The following is a 22,166-nucleotide window of genomic DNA, read 5'->3' as shown; positions in this document are numbered from 1 at the left end:
TACACAAAGGCTTCATACTGTTGACCTGAAAAAAGCAAATCCCAGTGAGAAATGGCTGGCCTAAAAGAGACCTGACAATTACCAGGTAAGTGTCCTGTAAGTGAATCCAGGCAAGGCAGCACTGGGAAAATGTGTGAACTTCTGACAACCATAGACACAAGAGATAGTTTCACTAAAACTACAGTGGGCCCTCAAGTTACGCATGGCCTAACATACAAACAACTTGGGTTATGACAGCATTTTAGTTTTAACATACAACCAAAATCTTGTGTTATGATCTGAATGTTGGCCACTTGTGCTTCCGGATGGTCTCAGATACAGATTTAACCCTTAAGGCGTTTTGGAAGGAACATTACAACATCCTTTCCTGAATGGAGTTAGTTGAGAAATCCCGGGCCAGTGTCTAAGGACATTGAGATCCGTCTGTATACAGAAGAGAGACTTTGACGGCTTGATAGAGGAGCCTGAGCCTTCAATTGACAACCTGAGTTTCAACCAGCCCTCGGGAACGCACTGAGTTCCTAAGTCAAGGGTCCACTGCATACCACAACCCACATCTTCCAGCTCTGATGTCCAGAAATTTTGGTGGCTTCCTTTCTCAGTCATCAGAATTTCTGCATCCTAGAACTTATAATTAATCCTGTTTTTAAGAGATCAATGAAGATTCAACATTGTTCCATTTTAAAAGATTCCTGACTCACAGCAGAGTAGTAGAATCATTAGAAGGATATTAACTCCTTTATGGAAATATTTGTAAATACTACAGAATTTTAAAATAATTAAAGAATATTCTTAAATAATTTCATTGTTCCTGTTTCCTAAGAAATGGGCCACTGTAACTTCACACTGATCTATATCAATTTTAGGGCAAAAAAATCTCTCTATAAAACTAGGTTAAATTGCTAATGTTATATTAAAAGGGAAACATAAACACAGTGTCCAATCTCTGAAATGTAAAATAATTTAATTTTCACGAATGTCAGCTTTGAAGTTCACTTTTCCTCTTATCAGGTCAGCTGCTTCTTTTACATGTATGAAATAGCACTACACTGTCTTCTCTTCTCTCCCTCCTACTTTTGTGATACAGACTTGTGTGACCCTGTGATTAAACAGAGTCTCTTCACCTTGACCAAGAGCTCTCCGGGAGACTGTACAGGGGCTGTGTCTCACTCATTTATTTTGCTTGTTATTACCCTCAGTATTTGACACTGTACCAGATCCCCTTAAGACAAACAATATGTGTCTGTGGAATGAATAGCCATGTGCATATTTTTATACTTGAATCAGCCAAGCAAGTGACTGTGTCCTAACAGTGCTAAAGAACTTTACACGAACAACACATCTTGGCTTTGACCCTTCGCTATGTCTATCAATTTTGCATGCAAACCATTTTTTAAAAATACCTGAATGACTTCAGGATGGGTTAATATTTTTTTGTTTTGTTTTGTTTTTCTCCAGTACCAGGAACCGAACTCACGACCTTGCGCTTGCAAGGCAGGCGCTTTTGCCGCTGAGCTAAATCCCCAGCCCCCAGGGTGGGTTAATATTACTACATCACTGAATATTAAATATGAAAGGAACCTTAGTGATGCTAAAGTTCACAAATGCTAAGTAATTTTTCCACCATGGCACATATGGACTTACCAGTGGAACTGGGGTTCGAGCTCAGATTTTTGCCCCCCACCTCGCCCTTGAGGACTCTGTCCTTTGCTCTCAAAAGGCTGTCTCTTTCTCAGAACTCTTTGCCCAATATCTGAAAGCAGTTGACAGTTTGTAAGTAAACACTTTACCATACTTTAGTGTTTGTAACAAAGAAATTCTTCTCTATGTAAATAACAATATAGATTGTCGGATTTCTTATACAGCTTATTTTTCAAACCTAAGAGCTAATTATAGTTTCTCAACCCCCTGAGAACTCATCATTCACAGTCGTACCCCACTAAGCCTGCTACCCTGAGGGTCTTTATCGAGAGACTTTAGCCTTAAGCCTCCATATCTGTGTGCTCAAAGGAGAGCTGCATTCCTTCTGTCCCATCTAGGAAAAAGCCATTTCTAAAAGTTAAAATACTGAAATATTAAAAAAACTTTTATACACATGATTAATTTAAGCTCTTTAGTATCTATTTTTCTCACTTAAGTATTTTTGTTTATTTGATTTTTTTCGTTTCTTGTAAGCTGCAGCGTTTTTGGTAATTAGCTTCGAATTTGTGGTGAGTCTGCTGACCAAGCATAGAAAATGTACTTGCTAGCTGAACAATTCCAGCAATAGAAATTCCTATCTGGTGATGGAATCCTATTTCTAGATGACCCCTGGAGTTAATCTGCTAAATTATTTCATTTATATTTATATGCTGAGATGTTATTCCAAGGCTCCAAATAATCTCTGTTCTATGTATAAAATAAAACAAAAATAGGACAGAGCTTAATAAGTATAACTAATATATAATGTAATGCTCCTTTGAAAAGCAAACACTGAACTCATGTTAGACATCTTAAAATAATCCAAACCAACAATGCTGAACAGAGGGCTGTGATTGCAGAGCAGGAACACTAAGCAAAAGGAGATGGAGAAAAGAAAACCAGGAGGGAAACAGAAGACGTCAGAGGGGGAAACTCTGAGTGATACAGATGAGAAAAGAGGACGGAAAGGACGTAAGCAGGTATGATGCCTCAGGCTGCTGCTGCTGTGACTCAGGATACTGTTGTACAGTAAGTAGCCTTTTTCCTTGTAAGTAAACAAACATACTCTAAAATAGTGATTGAAGTATAATACAGTATATGCAACCCTATAACACAATTAAACCCAGTAACAGATTCAAGCATATGTAACCCTGTAACAGAGCTGTTTATTATCATTACCAAGTATGATACACCACACATAATTGTATGTGCAGTATTTTTACATGACTGGCAGCCGCCATCACCAAGAACATGTGCGTGAGGTATTGTACTCCGCTGTTAAGATGGCTATGATGTCAGCAGGCAACAAGAATTTTCAGCTCTATTACATTCTTACAGGACCCCTGTGGTATATGCAGACTGTTGCTGGCCAAAATGTGGTACATAACTGTAACATAAAAGCAAAGTAATACATTTCACCACCACACACACAGCTCTACAGCTTCATATACCCATGGAAGGGGCTACATAATTTAACTTCATTAACTTTTTCTATTTCTAGGATCTACAGATAGTTTGGAAAACCTTTAAACAAAGGTAGAAATCTTTTAAAAATGCTTTTGCTGCTTGGATTTTGTTTCTATTAGCTTATTAGGTGGGAGATGGTACAACAGAAGAAACAATGATCTATTAAAACATGTTTTCATGGGCAAGGGATATAGAAAGTAGGAAGAAAAAATAGTTGGGACATAGTAACAAGGTATGCCCATTACATACAGACCACGACACTGCAAATGTCATTGGTGGGTACCTATCTTGCAAACTTTGAGACTTTTTTTTGAGTTACCTATAAGATTGTCATGGTCTCTTTCTCCACACTCTCTTTTCCTCTATAGCAGCTTTGTTTTCTTTTGTGATCTCTAGAACCAATGTCTTTTTCAGAGAAACTATGGCACTCAGAGGCAGCTGTAGTTCTCCGCAGAAATAAAATCATATTAGTGGTGATGTGGCCAGCTGTTGGTTACGTCAACATAAATGGTTTGCTCAGTAATGTTTCAGGAGCAAGCGTTCCCCAGACCGCAGCACATCCTCAGGGCTACAGTGTGACAACCACTGAGGCCCATGTGACAGCCTCAGGGCACAGGCAAACAGCTTTGGTCCTGAATTATCCAAGGGAGACTCAGTAAGATTATTCTGAGTGTGGTTCCAAAGTGTGTTCTCCTCTTGAGTGAGTGTCTCATGGCCTATGCTTCAAATAAATGTTGGTATATGCTTAAAGAGTGCAGTACCTCTTTCAAAAAATTCTGCAAATTTCACTCTAAGCTGGTAGTGGGAACACAGGCCTACAATCCCAGCACTCTGGGAGGCTGAGGCAAGAGGATCACAACTTCAAGCCCAGCCTGGGCAACTTAACAACTTAGCAAGACACAGTCTCAAAATAAAAAATAAAGACTTGCGTGGAGAAGGACATTCTTTGATTAGAATACATTGAAGACACAATGATTTGTTTAATCTTGAGTTTATGATCCTCCTGTCTCAGCCTCTTGAGTGCTGGGATTATAGGTGTCTCTTGAGTGCTGGGATCCCAGGCGTGTCTCGGATTACATGTGGAAAAGGATAACCCTTTGATTACCCTTGCTAAAAGTTTTGTATCCACCCATTAGTACTAGCTATGCCCTAGGTTCTCGCTCAATCAAAGGTGACTGAAATTGGTAGGCAGGGACAGTCCTAGGGGCAGTCCTAGCGGCTGCAGTCCGAGAGGCTGTCAGCCCCTGATCCCAGACTTTTGCCTCTCTTGCTTTTCTTGTCTCTCTTTACTTTTCTCATTCATCTACAGGCACCTCGTTCCCAGGACTGGTTCACCCTGGAGAGATAGGGATGAGTAAGCCTCACAGAGCTGGAGTTGTAGATTAATGTGAAGGCCCTGGGTTCAATCCCCAATACAGAGAGAGAGAGACAGACACAAACAGAGAGACACAGAGAGAATGAATATTTCACTCTAGTTGAGAAGGAAAAGGAATAATGGATTTGTAAGATCCCATTTCCTTATAAACAGTATAACTGTATCTTGTGTTAATGTAAGAATTTGGTTTAGGAATTTAAAAGTTAGTTCTGGACAAATATGAAGTGTTTAAAAAAAGAAATGGCCACCATTAGATTCTAGTACTTCAAAAGTAATAATCCCACAAGGAATGACTGGCAACTCTATTAGCTAGAATCTTTAATTAATAAGCACCCTGTACTTTTATCCAGAGATATTATCGTCAGTGGTGCTACTACAGAGAAATTATTTCTTTCAAGTTTTAAACACCCTGAAAGTTTTGCTATAAGCACAATATAATGCAACATCTTGGTTTTAATGCACGAATTCAGTCATTTTCAGAAAACAATCTAATTAGAGACAGGACAAATTGTAACCATTACTTTAAAGGTTAAAAACAGCCAATCGTAAGACATAGTACCATAAAAATCACTTTTCCTTCTGGATAATCATGACTTTCTGATCATGATTACCTGTATGCAAGTTGTACAGTGTCGGTAATAATTTGATTTAAGCACTGCTTCCCAAGGGCATGCATAGCTGCGTGTTCTGACTTGTTAAATTACCTTGCACTAATTGATGGTTCACGTGACAAGATGTGCATAATTGATCATGCTTATTAAAATGCAGGCCATTCTCAATTATCTATAACAAACAATACGCCTGGGACTTTTAACATATGCAACCTACAGATAATCCCAAGAACACATGAGGTTTCATCCTTCAGCCTTTTTTCACAACTCTGAGTAAGCAGCTGATCTAAAGCTTTTCAAAGCTGCACCAAATGTCAACGTGCAAGTTCCTGTTTTAGTGGAAAAAATGAAGCTCTTTCCTGCTTGGCATGGTGTAGATAAAACATCCATGACTTTGACTTTTGAAATACTTTCCATGCAGGTGTTTGGCATGGGGCAAACATGGCTGAGTTTTGTCTTGTTTGGTCTGTCTACACAGATGGGAACAGCCAATGGCTGAGAAACCCCAAACTGGAAAATCAGCCTGTGTGTGCTCCAGGCCAAGCATCTCCCCCTAAAACTGCGAATCCTAGTCAGCGGGGTGGGCAGATTTTCGCAATAAAATTCTTTCCCTGACATTTTCACCTAAATGAAAAGTCAGGTTTAAGCTAAAATCAAGCAGGACAAGTTCCTGCCTATATTTCAGTGATGAGGCAGTTTGGTCAAAATTCATGGAATCAGAAAACACAAAAACCTCGAAAGGACTCTGCCATCACTTAGTCTACCTTTTTCCAAATTATGTTCTCCAGAAACATTATGATTAAATAAAATCAGTCAAGGTTATGCATATATACTTTGTGGCCAAACTTTATGAGCAAATAAAATTAGGCAAGTTTGTATATAAGTACTTTATGCGTCCACAGAAAATATAAGATCCAGGATGCTACAGTCTCCAAACTGACTTTCCCACAGAATTCTTCTCCACTGATCACTTGCTAATGCTTCGCAGAACAAATGGCTGGAAGACCACAATTACCAGTGCCTTGGTCTGGTTAATTCTCTTATGTTTTCAGGAAAGGAAAGGTTTGACTTCAAAAAGCCATGTGGGTAACAATAGTCTCTAGTAGGGCCCAGAGCTGTCGCATAGATCAAGCTTGTAGGACTCTCTGGAGAAGGGAGAATCCTGGGAAGCAGCTCACAACTGTCCACTCTCCTGAGCCCCTACCAACACAAGAACAGCTGAATTGTGTTCTCTTCATAATTCTAGCCTTGGGGCAGTGACTCAATCATTTCATGTTTGTTTCTGCACAATGCTACACTTGCACAATCTCGCCTCAGTGTTTTCGGAGTTGGCCAATGAACAATCTTCCAGCACTCAGAGATGACAATATATATATATGTGTGTGTGTATATATGTATATACACACACATATATATACATGTATATATATATATATATATATATATACACGCAGTTTTGCTCTCACATGGTTTCAGAGGTAAATCCTTAAAATATCAATTCATCTTATCATTGTTAAGTTATTAAAGAACTTAATTAATTAATTTATTTTTTTTTTGTTTTTGTTTTTGTTTTTCTCTGGTACTGGGAACCGAACTCACGACCTTGCGCTTGCCAGGCAGGCGCTTTGCCACTGAGCTAAATCCCCAGCCCCTAAAGAACTTAATTTAAAACACAGGTTCAAACTAGGGAACACTTTAGTTCAGGTCACAAAGAAAATTAAAGGCCCTAAGATCTGTTACACTCAAGCTCCAATTTATATAAATACTATTTTAGGGCAGATTTCCATGCATATATATATATATATGTATTTTTTTGTATTTTTTTTCCTTTTTGGTCTTTTTGAGACAGGGTCTCGCTATGCAGTTCAGGCTGGCCTTGAGCTCACTTTGTAACCCAGGCTGGTCTCGAACTTGCATTGATCCTCCTGCCTTAGCCTCCCGAGTGCTGGGATTACAGGCATGCCCCACCACACCCGGCACATATATATTTTTTGAAATATTCTCAACAAACAGAATTTTTAGAAGGACTCTCTCGTAAAATTCTCATTTGGCACATATTATAGACTGATTTAGTTATTTATATGCTCAGTTGTAAACAACTCTCAGGCCAGGATTTATTTACAAGTCTTCTCCACAGCCTGCAGAGCTAGGGATGAAATTGTGCCTTGCTGCACACCATAAATATTTAACGACAGACTGGCTGATAATAGGGCACCTTCTAAAGAGATAAACTATATAATATGAAAAGATTATTTACTTTCCAATGAGTATAACGTATTCTCCTTCATCTCCTTCCCATCTCACTTTGTCATCTGTGCAAGTACATGTGTACACACACACGCACACACATGCACACACACACACACACACACACACAGAAAATTAAACCAACTTCAAGGTACTTGAGCATCTAATGGGACCCCTGGGACTTTACAACACCTTTTCCTACTGAATTATGTTACCAAAATTCTTAGCATTTGAACTGAGAAACTGGAATTCTAGATAAAGAGCAGCAGCTACAATACCTATAAGCAGACATCAAGTACAATAAGGGGGAAAAACCCCATCAAGTGGTTTTCATTAGTCTTTCATACATCACCACTTGTAGGCTTTGAGAGTTTAAAACGGAAGAGGGACAAATGCCTGAAATAGCTACGGAGCCCTATGCTAACACTGTTCACCTGGGCTGCAGAATTAATTTCAGCTTTAATTTTACTGCTATCAGGCTAATTTCCCCAAATGTGACATTTCCATTGATTGACATTTCAAGAACCCAAAAGCACTCCTGGTGAGGCGCATTCTCCCTGGGAAGCCTGTGGCTCTTGGGAGTAGCTGCTCTGTTCTCACACCAGCGGTGGAAGGTGACACCGGGAATCTGGGAATAGAACTAAACCCTCCATGGTAGCTTGTTTACTCTGAGCCCCATAGAAAACCCGTTTTAGTATTAGGAAAGAAAAGTCTGGCTTAACAGCAACGTGCCAGTGCAGGGGACTTCATTGTCTCCTCTCTGACAAAGAGGCCGTCCTTAGAATGATCGTATACTATGTTCAAAGTTCAGAAATATACTCAGGAATTGCTAGGGGCAACCCTATTTAAGTCTTTAAAATGAGGTGTGGTGCACTGTAGCTCCGACTATTCACTTTTAATTATGTACACACATCGGTGATGTGTATTTGTTTATGCCCAAGGCCTCGTACATGCTAAGTACATACTTCACCACTGAACTACAGTGCCACCTCCTAATCACACACGTTTGAATCACATGTACATTCTCTTGTTGCATTTTCTACAAGCATTCATTTCACCCGTCCTAACTATAGATAATCCTTTAACCTAGGCTGGAAGAGTTTATTAAAATAACATTATTTTTGTCTCGTATTTATGTTAATTTCCCTCCAGGGGAGCTTCTTAATTTCGCACAAGTCTCCAGGACTAAGGAAATCTGACTTCACAGGCAGCAGAACTCACCCTTCCACCGCAGCCAGGAAACAAAAGGAGTGAGCCCTGCAGTAGGGCGTTGGGGATACTTGATGGTTGCCTTGGTAGCGTTTAATTAGTCTGGCGCTGCAGCTGGCGGTGGGGTGCTGCTACCTGAGTAACTTTTGTTATTGTGACTAAATCCAAGATTGAACAATTAAACATGTTTGGTATAATTCCGTTCTCATTCTGACTTTTTTAGTTAAATAAGTAAATCTCAACTCTCTCTCTCCCTTACCCCCCCCCCCCACAGTGTTTGTACATCGGGAAAACACTGAAAAACAGCACAGCACAGTGCATTTTAACGTGTGGATAACTTATTTTCTCAACTAAATTATGAACAGCAGGGTTATCTTATTATTTCATCCAGGCCTATACAGTCCCACACATAATAATTAACACTCAAGAATATCATGTATTGACACTGTAAAAAATAATCTCTAAGTCATGTTTCAGTGCTCACCTTCTACCATAATTTCTAGCACGCTACCAGAAATGCAGAAAATGCCCCAGGAGGAAGATGTACACAGAGGCAGTTACAGTAAAGGGAGGGATAGACGGTGGCTGCCTGGTGACTTGCTGTTGTCACCTGCCTTCAAAAACCCTCGACTGACAGTAACTGTGGGCACTTCGGTGTCTGAAAATGAGGACAAAAGCCCTCACATCCAACCTAAGATGCTGTCCCCGGTTCGCAGCTGTTGGAACCCACGTAGCTGCTTTAATGGCAGGTTACCGACGCCCCCAAGATGGCTCCTGAGCCCAGGCCGCCACTTTTCTGCCTGTGCGTGTCTGCATGGAGGGCTCCACAGTACCCATTAGGAGCCGCTGGAGAGCCATTACAGGCGGCGGACTAAAACATCCTTTTCACTCTTTAAAAAAAAGTAAGATGAATAGGTATTTCTAGGGTGGTCTGAATGAGCCATCATTAACTACCCTGAGGAATGAAGGTACCTGAACATAGCAAGGCAACACATTTTTTCTTTCTCTTTAGCCACACCTGCACTCAAAAGAAAGGGGAAAAAAAAAATCACAATTATCACCCAGTATGTGAAGATGTAAAGAATTCCCTGAAATTTCAAAGTTGAGCAAGATATAAACCTTGCAGAAATTAACACTTTGTACTGTATATACTATAAAACTCTGGCGCTCCGCCTGGGAAGGTTGGCTCTTTGATGATCTCAAAGGAAGCAGGCCATCAGCCACGGCGTGAATGGGAGTGCTGGGCCCAAAGCAGGTAGGGCAGGGGTTCCTGATCCCTGGGCCTCCCAGCACCAGGGCCAGGAAGGCTCAGGGCAGGGGGCAAGGGAGAGAAAAGCTAGAGATTTGCATGAAAATGAATCTCCCTCCCTTCCCAGCCGGCTTTGACCTCGATGGATACTAAACAGAGGTCTGGCTACAACAAAAACGAGGCTTTCTCTCATTTTCTTCTAATACCAGAACTCCTCTGATCATTTCAAATCCTGGTGCAATGAGAAAAGCCGAGAAAGCCATGCGGGCGTGGGGACTGGCACCGTGTGTGTGTGTGTGTGTGTGTGTGTGTGTGTGTGTGGCACGCGCGCGTGCCCTCTGACAGGAAACGCAGAACAACGTCTGCTCTTCCTCTGAAATCACAGGTTCCCTGGGTGTTGTTAGCTTCTTGCATGTAGTGGGGACATATATTTGTGCTTTATGCTTTAAAGGCTGGGAGCAGGAATGAAACAACAGCCACTGCTCCCGTGTCACAGAGCAGTTGATATATTCTAGGCACAGACAAGCCACGATTCTACACAATGACAGACTAAATATACAAGTCTAGACAGAAAGATGACTCAAAACATTCAAAGACCCCTTTCTAAGAGCATTTTCTTACCACTCTAACAGACAAATATTAGTTGTAAAATGTTGCGTCATTAATGTCAAAGGGAGGAGAGGATGTGCATGACTGAAATTCAAATGGCTGATTTTAATTCTCCATCAAAAAGCAATGGGGGGGGATATTTTTAGCAGTCACTCTGCACAAATCTAAAGATGTTCAGCTGTGGTTTGTTTATCTTCCATAGAAAAGGCATGGGTTTTTAAACAAAACCACCAAATCTCCACATTACAAAATCAATCATATTGTATCAAGATTTTTGAGAATGTTATCTACAAGTTATAAAACTAATGACAAAGTGTAGATATGCCAAGATCTTTTATTTATTCAGCTAACTGAAAAAATAAGCCTCAGGAAATCTCCATTTCTTAAAACTGATAAAGCTGTATCCACTTGTTGATTGGAGAGAGTAGAAGAGAAATCTGGGCAGGGGAGTAGAGCAAAAGTTGCTCAAGGGCAGGCCACATGGTAAGCAAGCAGTAGTCCACATGCACACCCATGGGACCGTTTTGCAAATACCCTACAACCTGCTCTGGTCCTGCTTTGCCAGCTCTAACGCAGCATCTCCTCTTTGCTCTCAGGCCCTAGGAGCTCACTCAGCCTAGTCACAGAATGTTGCTGCCCGCTACATAGCCAGCAGCTTGATGTCATCCAAAGGTAACAGTTCCTCTGAGAAACATCTTTAGTACAAATAAAACAATTGTCACAAGAAATATCACAAATATCAAAACCCAGTATTTCCCATAGATAATAATAATTATCAGACTTGCAAGTCAAATGAATAATATTAGCTGATGTTTATTGTTTGACAGGAGATAAAAGCTTTTAAGAATTTTACACACATTAGTTCATTCCATACTATGGAAAACTGAGGTAGAAGTGACCATGCCCATCTGTAGACAAGAAAACAGAGGAAGAGAATGGCTAAGGTACCATCCAAAATCATCTAGCAAACCCCCTGCAGATCACACTGGGGAGTTTGGCTCCAGAATCTGCACTCTTCTTAGTCATGCTATACTGTTGGTGTGGAATTTAGTTATCAAAGCAATTTAGTTCTTTTAGTGAGTAGATGAAAGCGGAAAAAAGAGGGAGAACAACTGAAGTGGATTTTCAGTTTGGTGTCTGTTATGGTTTACATCTGGATGTCTCCTGAAAGCCTCATGTCCTCAAAGGTGGGGCTTTTGAAGGTGATTGAATCACCGGCGTACCTAAGCTAACTGTGCTATTAGGAGGTGAGGCCTGGTCAGAAGAACCAGGTCACTGTGGGTATGACAGGAAGGAGTATCTCCCTTCCTAGCTCCTGCCTTCATTCTCTCGGCTTCCTGTCCACCATGCCCTGAGCAGTTCTCCGCCATGTCATCCTGCCATGGAGCGAGCCAACTATGGACTGAAACATGAGCCAAAAATAAACCTCTTTTCCTGTAAGTTGCAGGGGTCAGGTATTTTGTCCCAGCAATGAGAAAGTGACTGAGACAGTGTCCTTTGTCCTAGAAATGGTTTTCATTTATGGTAGACACTCCCTATAATACCCAGGAGATGTCCTCGTCCATTTCTACACATAGCTAGGTCTAAAGTTCAATTTAGGAAAGAAGCGATAGTCACAGAAGTCTTACACTTGCAGGGAGACTCAGAAAAATAACTCTCATCCATTATGATTAAGGTACAAAAAACATAGGCTATCATATGTAAATAAAAACTCGCTGGCAATATTTGAATTTGTGAACGTAAAGAAATGTAAGACGGATGCTCTATTTCTAACACACTCAGCAGCTGAACTGTCACTTGAGGGAAAGACTGGCCTGGGCTCTTAGGAGAGGCCTACCTTTTCTCTCAGGGACAATGCTGCCCAGCAGGGCCTCACAGCAGGCACATAATCGGTGCTTGCTGAGTGACCTTCAGACAAATCAGCACCACCACAGATTGAAGACCATCAGGTGAGTGGAGATGACTGACAATCCCCAGAATCACAGACTGCCAGAGTTGGGCAGGGTTCTGAATGCTCTGGAATGAGACCCGAAATCCTGAGAAACAGCCTCGCTGCATCTCAAACCACAGTACAAGGGACAAACTAGTACAAGGGAACAAAGCTAGCAGGGCCATCAGCACAGTCGACTGGCTGCAATCTGAGGCCCTCGCCAGTCTTTCACTAAGAAACTGATTCCTAAAAGTAACAAGAAGTGTAATAACTCACATGAATAGAAAACAGACATGACAACAACCTGAGTCCTAATCTACTGTGGCAGAGAAGGCAGAGAATATTTTACTGTAACTCTGCCAGCCTGCAACATGCCTCCCCTCCCCACAAAAGGCTGGTCTAAGCCTGGATTCTGGATTGGATGCAGGATGTTGGACTTCGTGCTAATTTGTATGCGATTTCTCACATAAGGGATATAAGCACGATAAAGGTAATAATGATTTTATTGTGTTCATCACTTTGATCTCATCCACCCCATATCCCGTAGTGCCTGGCACACTGTAGCTGTCACTTAAATAGCTGAAGCTGACTAAATGGAAGTATGTGTCTATTCTGTGAAACTCAGGTACACGACTTCACTTGTACAGAATCTAAAGTAAGTAGGGAAGAGACCACTAGACTTGGACCCACTTAGAAACAGGATTCAAAGTTCTCCAGTTTGTTCAGGAAAACCTGTAGCTTTCCTTGGGCCAAATCCAAAGATCATCCCGAGATGTCTGTACACAATTATCCATGAATAGTTCTGTGTTCCGGTCCTCTAACACCTCCTCTTTCTAAAGGACACTTACCCGAAACTGAATCACATGTTGAGGACCCAAGGATTTTGGAGACGTTAGATTGGATTTTTAGATTAGGGATGCTCAATTGGTAAAACCCATGCAAATATTGCAAAGTGCCCAAACTCCAAACTCTGAAGCCCTTCCAGTCCCAAGCATTTGGGATCAGGAATATTCACCCTGCAGTACAATCTTGGTGTGGAGCCTTCTTCACGCTGTCCATACAGGACCATCACTAGAATGGCTCCAGAGGGAGGCTGGGCCTGCACAGCTTGAGAGGAGAGTCCTAACATCAGGCCTTTCTCCATTCTCCAAGGACGGCACTCATACAACTAGGTCGGTGACTGAGAACACCAGGCCAAAGTGAGATTTGGGGGACTTGATCTTGCTAGTCCACAATAATACTACTAGCTAGGTCTTTGGTCCAAAAATGGTTAATTCTTCAGGAATTCTTATAACTGTTCGCTTTGCAGTACATAGTTGTGATTCCCTAAGGTCAATGCAAGTATGAGTGAACACAAGGAGAAATGCATGGCTTGTTTACAAAAAAGAATAATGTGGTAGTTTAGCAAATGGTCATAGTAAGAAAGCCAGAACCAGAACAACTTACAGAAAAGGGTAAAACTTGACTCTTACATGTGCAAATGAGCACGCTTGTTAGCAAAGATCACTTTCCTTATTCTTTTTTGTGAGATGTTTTAAAAAGTTAGGGAGATTTTGCAAGACATAAAATTATAACACAATAACAAAAGAACCTTATACTGCTTGTTCTCTCTCTTTTTCTTTCTCTCTCTCAGTGCAAAGTTACTTAAGAGCTAATTTTTCACAAGCCTTTGTAGCAAGGTTGATTTTAAGTTTGAAGAATTTTTTTTACAAAGCTTTTCTTCACATATTCACTCAGTTCCATGCTCAACAACTACAATTCATTTGGATAACTAAAATGTATGGGATTTTATTCTAATATCCAATTCAAAAGGGAGAACTGGGACAACCTCATGGGCATATTACTACAGCCAAGTATGATTCACAAAGGCACTGACGTTCCATGAAAGTAGTCTCAAATCTCAAAATATACAGGATAATGGAATATGAGCTCATCATCCAAAAGGCTGAACCTCATTCCTGATGTTATAACAATGCCAATAAAATTAGTAATCAGAACAAAAGCATATAGATGGAAGAGTTTATTCTGTTTTGCAGATACGCATGAAATATAATGCAGCATGGTTCCAGTGACAAAGCTTTTAAGAAACACATCTGGCTTTGGGAGGTTTATGGGCCAGGAACTGTCTTGTAATCCCCAAGTGTGATCAGCTGGTAGAACATAGGTCACGGCTCATGGGGTGGGGGATAGCTCAACACAAACAGTTAGCGCCAGGGAGGCTCTGCTCAGCAGGAAAACCTTCATATAGAACAAATGTTTGCGTCCTTACCTTTAATTATTCTTACAATTCTCTCTCATTTCTGAAAGAAAGGCTATTTTAACAGCAGCCACAAATATCAGACTCTTTCACACACACTGAGAAAGATAAGTGGTAATGCAAAGTTGGGTGATAAAGCAATGATAAAATAATCAAGCACATTTCACTTTGAAGTGCCATAGATGTCTCCTTACACCTTGGAGAAAGGAATTGTGGGATTCTAGGGAATCCTAGAATTCTAGGATCCTTAGAATTCTAGGGAATCCCAATTTGTATTTCTAACTTCATCCGAGCAATGTTAACATGTAAATAGTTTATAATCCCTTGAACTTAGAGTACAATGAGATGGTAACACATATATAAATATTACCCTAGAACTTCAGAACTTCTCAGTAAGAATCTACAAAATGGATAAGCTACAGAGCAATAATTTAGAGCTGACTTTCTTAAACTGTGGCTGCAGCTGACTCCTTGATGAAAAGCAATCACAAACAATCCTTTAGCCCCAGGCAAAGATTTTCGGCCAAGGACCCTTGCTCTTTTAAATTCTAGGCTAATACTGAACAGAGGCCTCACCTGGGACTTCAGGAGAGAATCTTGCAGAGTGTCGAGAGACAAAAAGTTTGAGTTCTTGGTCCAAGTTGCACTCAATCAAGTTTGTGTCCCATGATCGGATTCCTAAGGAGGAGAAGGAAGAGAGTTGACAGACTTCCAGTTAGTAACTTCAGAGTGGTTTGGAAAACATCACTGTAAAATTTCTCAGGCTTTAGGGAGGATGTGGAGTCATTTCTGAAGAGCTTGGTGACTAGCAGTGGATGCCCACAAAATAGGAAGGCTGGGGAAGTCTCTCTGCCAGGCCACAAGAGAGTAATAACTAGCAGTGGGGACTGAACTTCTGCCCCTCATAAAATATAAATGCTCCTTTGCTGGAAGAGTAAAAGAAAACAGTTATTAGGAAAATGACAGACTCTCCTCCAGCGAGGGAATAGAAAGGGCAGGAAGATGGCTAGTTTTTCGGCGGCTAGCAGGCCACCAGGCTATCTCTAGCTTTCTAACAATCCACTTGTAGGTGGCGAGAAAGCGCAGAATGCGGGTGGGGAACAGAATCGGGGGGGGCAGCCATCAACCCTGGACCTTTGTTTTTTTTTTTTTTTAATGATGCTGTAGCAGTCCGAATGTAGTATGACTGCTTTCTGGGACCCACCCCATTGCTGACCTTGGGCTTTCAACCCCGGGATATCAAATCCAAACTTCGTGTGATCCCGTCAAGGAAGCTGGATCTCATGACTTGGCTGTGTGTCCTCTCAGGACTGCACGCGGTGCTGTTGTTCACAATTGTTAGTTATACTGAATGTTCTTATCCAGAAACAAAGAAATGTGACTTTTTTTATATACTTTATAAAACTTTGATAGAGCTGGGGCCATGAACTTCCTTTCAGTTCAAACTTCCTTTCACTAGCCTGGAAAGAACGTCAGGAGTGAGAGTAGCAAAGGTCAAGAAGTAGATGATAGTGGCTTCCTGTGTTCATGCCCTGCCTCAACAATCTCTTCCTCCCTCCAGCCCTTCATCCCAGAGGTGATACTCAGAGAGAAACCCAGAGGCCACTGGACAAGCCAGAGAAATCTGAGGAACCTTAGGATTCTGGACCATGTGTGTGTTTATATTTTTTCTAAATAGTTGGCGCATGTTGGAGTGAATGCATCCTGTGCATGATCGCATCCTTGGATGGAGCATGCTCAACTGCCAGGAATAAACCTCTGGAACAACAAACACGTATTACCTACCTCCTATGGGAAGGGGCTCAAACCTCTGGCTATGACACTGCAACTGCATTATATCTAAATAAACAGCCAGTCATTCAATCATTTTTGTTGGTCATTAGTGGTACATGCTGACCTGAGGATTCAAATTGCAGTGTATTAAGCACATCCCTAAATCCTTAATATGTATCTGGTTACCTACACTTATAATTAATTTGCTTAACTTGCAAAGAATTGGGGCATCATATACAAGTGCCACATACCATTTCCAAGATTCTGGAATCTCCATTCACTGCACATCTAAACTATCTTCCCATATCATTAACTATGAGGCGTATTTCTAAATAGATGTTCACTAACTAAAAGCAAAAATGTCTATATGATCAATGGAAATAATTCAGGTATGGAAGAGTTAACCTCCCAAAGAGAGGCTAAATTATAAGGGAGAGTTTTATGGATCTCCCTGGAAACATTAATGGTCTCAGTTTGCATTTGTGCTAATGGACTATTTAAATTTTAACAAGAAAGGCATGTTGAGATTTTTCGGATCTTTTTAGTGCAGAAATGATAAATGGCTTCTTTTTGTTTCCTGGAGAGCTTGACACGTTGAGAGGTCTGAATTCATTAGAATATTTTACTTCAATATATACATTATATACTAGCCCAGTGTGAAAAATCATTGAGTTCCTGTCTGAGCTGCTTAATTGGCGTTGTTGGCTGAAATCTCTGTGCTGTAGGTTGGAGCTCCATTTTGTCTTCTGCCTTTTCAAGCTGGGTCAGTCAGTTAACAAGGAGACATACGTGTTTAAATTGAATTCAGACAATTTTTCTGTCTTTGTTCTAAGTAAGGTCTAAATTGCTACATTATTTGAATGACTTCATCTGGGGTTATACATACACTTGCTCGGACATTGCTGTTTGTCATTTCCCCCCTCTTGGCTTCAACTAACTGGTTATGGCACAAGCAATCAAATGTTTGCCTATATACGCATATGTAATACATTGTATACTATTACAAATTCAGCGTTAAGTAAATTATAATATTTGTAAGTTAGCAATGGAAAAAATGAGTATTATGAAATTCACTTAGTAATTTTATATTATACTAGTAAACAGCTGATAAAAATATTTCTCGTTTTTATACTCTCAATGAACCCTAAAAGTTTAGGGTTCTTTTTCTAAAAGACTGATTTCCAGCCAAATTATTTTTTAACAACGCACATTACTACTACTACTTATAAAATAAAGATCACACTGGGCTTACTAGTTATTGCAGGTGGAAAGGAAAATTTTGAAAGCAGGTCACTTTTTATACTAATTTTAGAAACAAAATATTTAGTAATTACTTTGTGCCTTCTGCTGGATAATATTAGTGCAGGGAAAGAGTATTTCTCAATGAAGGTTCATGTGCATTTAATAGGTTTCTGTATGTCCCCTCCATGCCTGACAAGGAGCCAACAGAGGGCATGCTGAAGTTCAGAGCATAGAAAACTGCTGGCCCTCCCCATACTCTCCCCTCTCTGTGTCCCTGACTGTCAGGGAGATCAGGCGGGTGGGAAGCAGCTTGCAGAAGCCAGTCATCTTGGTCTGTGGTGAGAAACAGAGAACCCATGATAAGCTCCCGGTCCTTTTTCTGATTGTCCTTCCAATCCACCCCAACTCAAGCTCTTCCTTGCAGCTCTGCTTCACCAGCAAACTCAGACAACAGCATCCCTACGGTTGCCCCGGTGGGTAACAGCTGCTCACAACTCCAGCAGGTGGAGGCAGTGAACACCCCTTTTTATATGTCTAGGCCCAAAGGGCATCTGTCACCTTGAAGAGCACCCCGGGCTACTCTCTGATTGTGGTCCCAGAAAGGAACACTGTCCTCGGGTCCATCCTTGCTGACAGGTAGACACCAATGCATCTTTTCTTCTCAGTTCTCTGGCCTCACATGAAGTACACAAAGAGCAGGCAAACATGCACAGGGCATTTGCAGATGGAAAAAGAGAAAAGAAAAGGTGGGTGGGGAGGGGCGACCACGACTGAGTTGGCATGAAAAGGGAAAACAAGTCAGGTCTCTCTGCCATCCACAGGCTGGACGCACCAAGTTCCCCCAGGGTGCAAGCACTTTGCAAGGTGGTCTAACGAAACCAACAACTAAAAACAAAAGCTACCCTTTAAAAGGCAAAAACAGAAAAACCAAAAAAAGCCAAACCCTGTATTTCTTAAAGAGACAGTGGATTAAGAAAGCCCAAGAAATAACTGCATCACACATTAGAATGTCATGGTAATGGTTCTACTGGGCTTCTGATGAGTTGCTTTTTCTCTATGTGCTTTAGTTGTTTCTCCTGAGAAATAGGTATTTTGAGGATTTGCTGCAAATACCTGAATGGTTAACCTACAAAAGATTCCATCTATAAAACTATGCTGAAATGTAACCTGAAACCATAAACTACAGCAACAATTAAAAAGGAAATGCTAAGGAAGGCTTTACTTTTCAGAGAAAACCTTCCCCATTTTTGCCCTGAACCTAGCCTAAGATTTGCTTTTTTTCTTTTTTTAAAGAGAATGAATTTTTGTTCATAACATACTTCATATGTAACACAGACAATATCTTACATATACAGCTCATAGCTTCAAAGCATTGATAATAAATAATTCTGGGCTTAGATAACACTTTGCAACCGTGGCAAGCAAAAGAAGTGCTTTATAATAATTTATCTATTGGTCTAAATGTTATTTTTAAAAGTAAGCCCTCACAGAAGATTAACAATGAATCATCAGTTTAATGGCCTTAAATTTGGAGACAGGCTTGTGTTTCCAAACGGTCCACCTTAATATGTGATACCAAGTACGTAGAGCAAGTGGAAATCCATGTGCTTTCTACTTTGAAAAGTATAAAGATGAATATAAAAAGTTTGATACTGTCCAACATGCCATTTAACTCCTGCTACACATGATTTTTGGTTTTTGTCTTTTTCCTGTTAAAAGAAAATGAAAATTAAACACCCAAGTTTTCCTGGGTCCTTAATTTTCTTACCATTTTAGTCTGAACACATTCAATAAAATGACATCAGAATGTTACAATGCACTCAGCTCAACTCACAACTAAAAATCCAGGGCCATAGAAGTTAGACACAGCTATAGTCTCAGGAGCAAATCTTGATTCCCAATGTTAAACAGAAGAAAAGCTACACTCTTAAGAGTAACTAAAAACATTAAACTGACACTTAGTATTCCTTATATGTTTCAGTTCCTTTAAAAGAATAACATCAAACAATGAACCTTCATTTCACAAGGCTCTAGAATTCAGCCTGCAGTGGAATAGAAGCATGCAGTGTGGGTATTAAAATAAACCCGATGAGCAGATACTTCGCTGAAAATGGTAGTGACTGGCTAAATCCACATTAGGGGCTAATTAGGGAGGGTCCAAAGGAATTGCCAAGGAATGGTAGATGGTGATAGCCACAGTGGCTTGGGATAAAGTCTTGTATAACTCAGTAAGGTTTGTTCAGTCGGAAGAAGTATTATTGCTTTAAACTCTAGAAAAGAAATGACTTCACACAATATTATGCCTCTGTGAATATAGCTGAGAAAACAAGAATGTACACCTTTCTTCTTTGATATCAAGAAGCATTTACTAAACATCAGGCCTTGGGCTCACTACATTACCACTGTCTCTCTACAGACTTACAGATGATTTTTGAGGCTTCCCAGGGAACCCTCAGCAATCAAATGGCAAGAATCCAATTCACCACAGTCTCCAACCCCACAGAGCCTCTGTTAGGATGGGAAGGGAAATAGGAAGAAAGAACACAGATGAGGAACTGTTTTCCCAGCTTGCGCTCCCACAATCAGAGTTGAGTCCCCTGGAGCAGCTCCATCTTGCTTCACACAACAGAGCCTGCGGCACCAGGGACAACAGCAGTGGCATCAGAGTGACCTCTGGAGGAGGCCCAGCTGGGACCTGCTGGCTCAAGCAGCAGCAGCAGCAGCAGCAGCACATCATGCACAGGGAAACAGCCTGCTGCCCTGTTGCTAAGTCATCTCAGACTATCTGAAAAGCCAGGGGGAGCAGTATTCTCACTTAGCACTGGAAAGGCCTGCAGCCTGAGCTGCACCCAAGCCCCCGGACCCAGGAGGGCAATCTTCAGAGCAGCAGCATCTGTTACTGCGCACAGGAAATGGCCCTGTGCACTCACTTGGCTGATTCTTAATGGGATCGATACAACCATTTCAGAGTTCATGCAAAAAAAAAAACTGGCCAAATTAGAGAATTAAAAATTAGGAAGCAGCAGGATGATTGCAAGGAGAACACAAGGGGCGGGGGCACTTCTGGGATCCCAGTAAGGTCTGTTTCTTATCTGGATAACACAGGTCGATTAATTTTGTGAGGATTAATTGAGCTGCTGATCTGTGATTGGTGCTTTGTCTCTATCTAACACTTAGGATTTCTAAAAACTTTTAAATGTCAGGAGGACAAATCTGGATTTTACACTAAGCACCAGTGGTTAAAAAGGAGTGAAGATAGGAACAGTATTTGTCTGCGCCTATTTTCTCCTCCCTCAAAAGGTGTTGAATAAACCCCTGAGGAATGGGGCGCTGAAAGCGTGATCAGCTGAGTAACAAAGCAGGAAGACAATTAGAGTAGGAAGGTGACTGCAGAACTACCTCCCTGCATAGGGCGCTGCCCACCAGTGAATGACTACAAAGGCAAGCTCTGAAAATCGCCGCGACCAGCTCTCCCTCTGATGTCCTCCTGCCCTGCGCTGAGACCATGACACGGTCAGAAAAGGAGTGACGCTGCAGTCCTGACACTCCGTCACCGCTAAGTGCTGTGACCTTCAGCAGGTCCCCTACCCTCCCAACCTCTCTGGACCCCATCTCTAAACTAGGGGCGATGATCCCTCTCCCACACTGGGTAGTTAGGAAAATTTTGTAGACAAAAAGCATTTCCTAACCTATTAATACTTCCCAGCAGTGCCTTGGACTAACGATAAAAAAAATCCCAAGTCATTGATTCCCACAATAGCCACACCCAAAGTCAGTACACATGATTTTTTTTCAAGGTGAAAAATATGCAACTACAATAAATTTGAACAGATCAGACCCCAAAGGCCTATGACTTGCAAATAAAGAGTTATACAGATGTTCAAATAAGGCATTTCACTCTTGAAATCTCTCATCTTGAATTTTTTTTCCGAATGCAGTGTCATCACTGCTTTCTGCTCACATTTTCATTTGGTTTTGTTTTGCTTTTTAGCAGAAAGGGGAAATCAGTGCTTTAAAGTTAAACAAAAGAACCAGGTCTGCAACTCCAGTCCCCACCCTGCAGCCTTTTGTTCTGGGGACAAGTGGCCATTTCTAAATGCAGAGGCGAATGACAAGCCTTTATTTATTTATTTATTTGGTCCATCTAAAACAAGGGTTTTCTTCCTCCTTTATTGGGGTGAAGGGGAGCGAGGAAGGAGGGCTGCATGAACGCCCTTTGTCCGCCTCGGGCTGCCGTACAGACCGCAGTGCGGACTGCACCACGCCCACCAGCCGGTGTCTCCGGGCAGAAACGCTTCAGCACCACCCGGGAGAATAGAGCCGGGACGGGGCTGCGCAGGGACCCGCCACCTCCGCCAGGGACAGGGAAGGGCCGGGAGCCCGGGGGAAAAGGCAGAGCAGAGACCAGAGCTGCCCACCCAAGGGCTCAGGAGGCAACAAAGCCGGGCTGAGCTGGAGTGGGCGCGCAGCCCCGCAGCCCGCGGCTCCGCAGAGCGCGCACCCGGCCGGCCGCGCCT

General features: G+C 41.5%; 1 protein-coding gene across 1 annotated transcript in view; it reads right to left on the bottom strand.

Annotated features, from left to right (window-relative positions):
• Positions 1–22,166, bottom strand: part of Map1b (microtubule-associated protein 1B) — a 106,365-nt gene that overhangs the window by 83,079 nt on the left and 1,120 nt on the right. Inside the window, exon 2 of the mRNA XM_005413934.2 lies at positions 15,211–15,312. Coding sequence (XP_005413991.1) covers positions 15,211–15,312 — 102 coding nt within the window. The remainder of the gene's footprint in view (positions 1–15,210; positions 15,313–22,166) is intronic.

The sequence above is a fragment of the Chinchilla lanigera genome, unplaced genomic scaffold, assembly GCF_000276665.1.
Source record: "Chinchilla lanigera isolate Chin_1 unplaced genomic scaffold, ChiLan1.0 scaffold00174, whole genome shotgun sequence".
In the NCBI taxonomy this organism is placed as follows: domain Eukaryota; kingdom Metazoa; phylum Chordata; class Mammalia; order Rodentia; family Chinchillidae; genus Chinchilla; species Chinchilla lanigera.
Note: the sequence above shows the minus strand (reverse complement) of the source record. Positions and strands in the feature narration are given on the sequence as shown.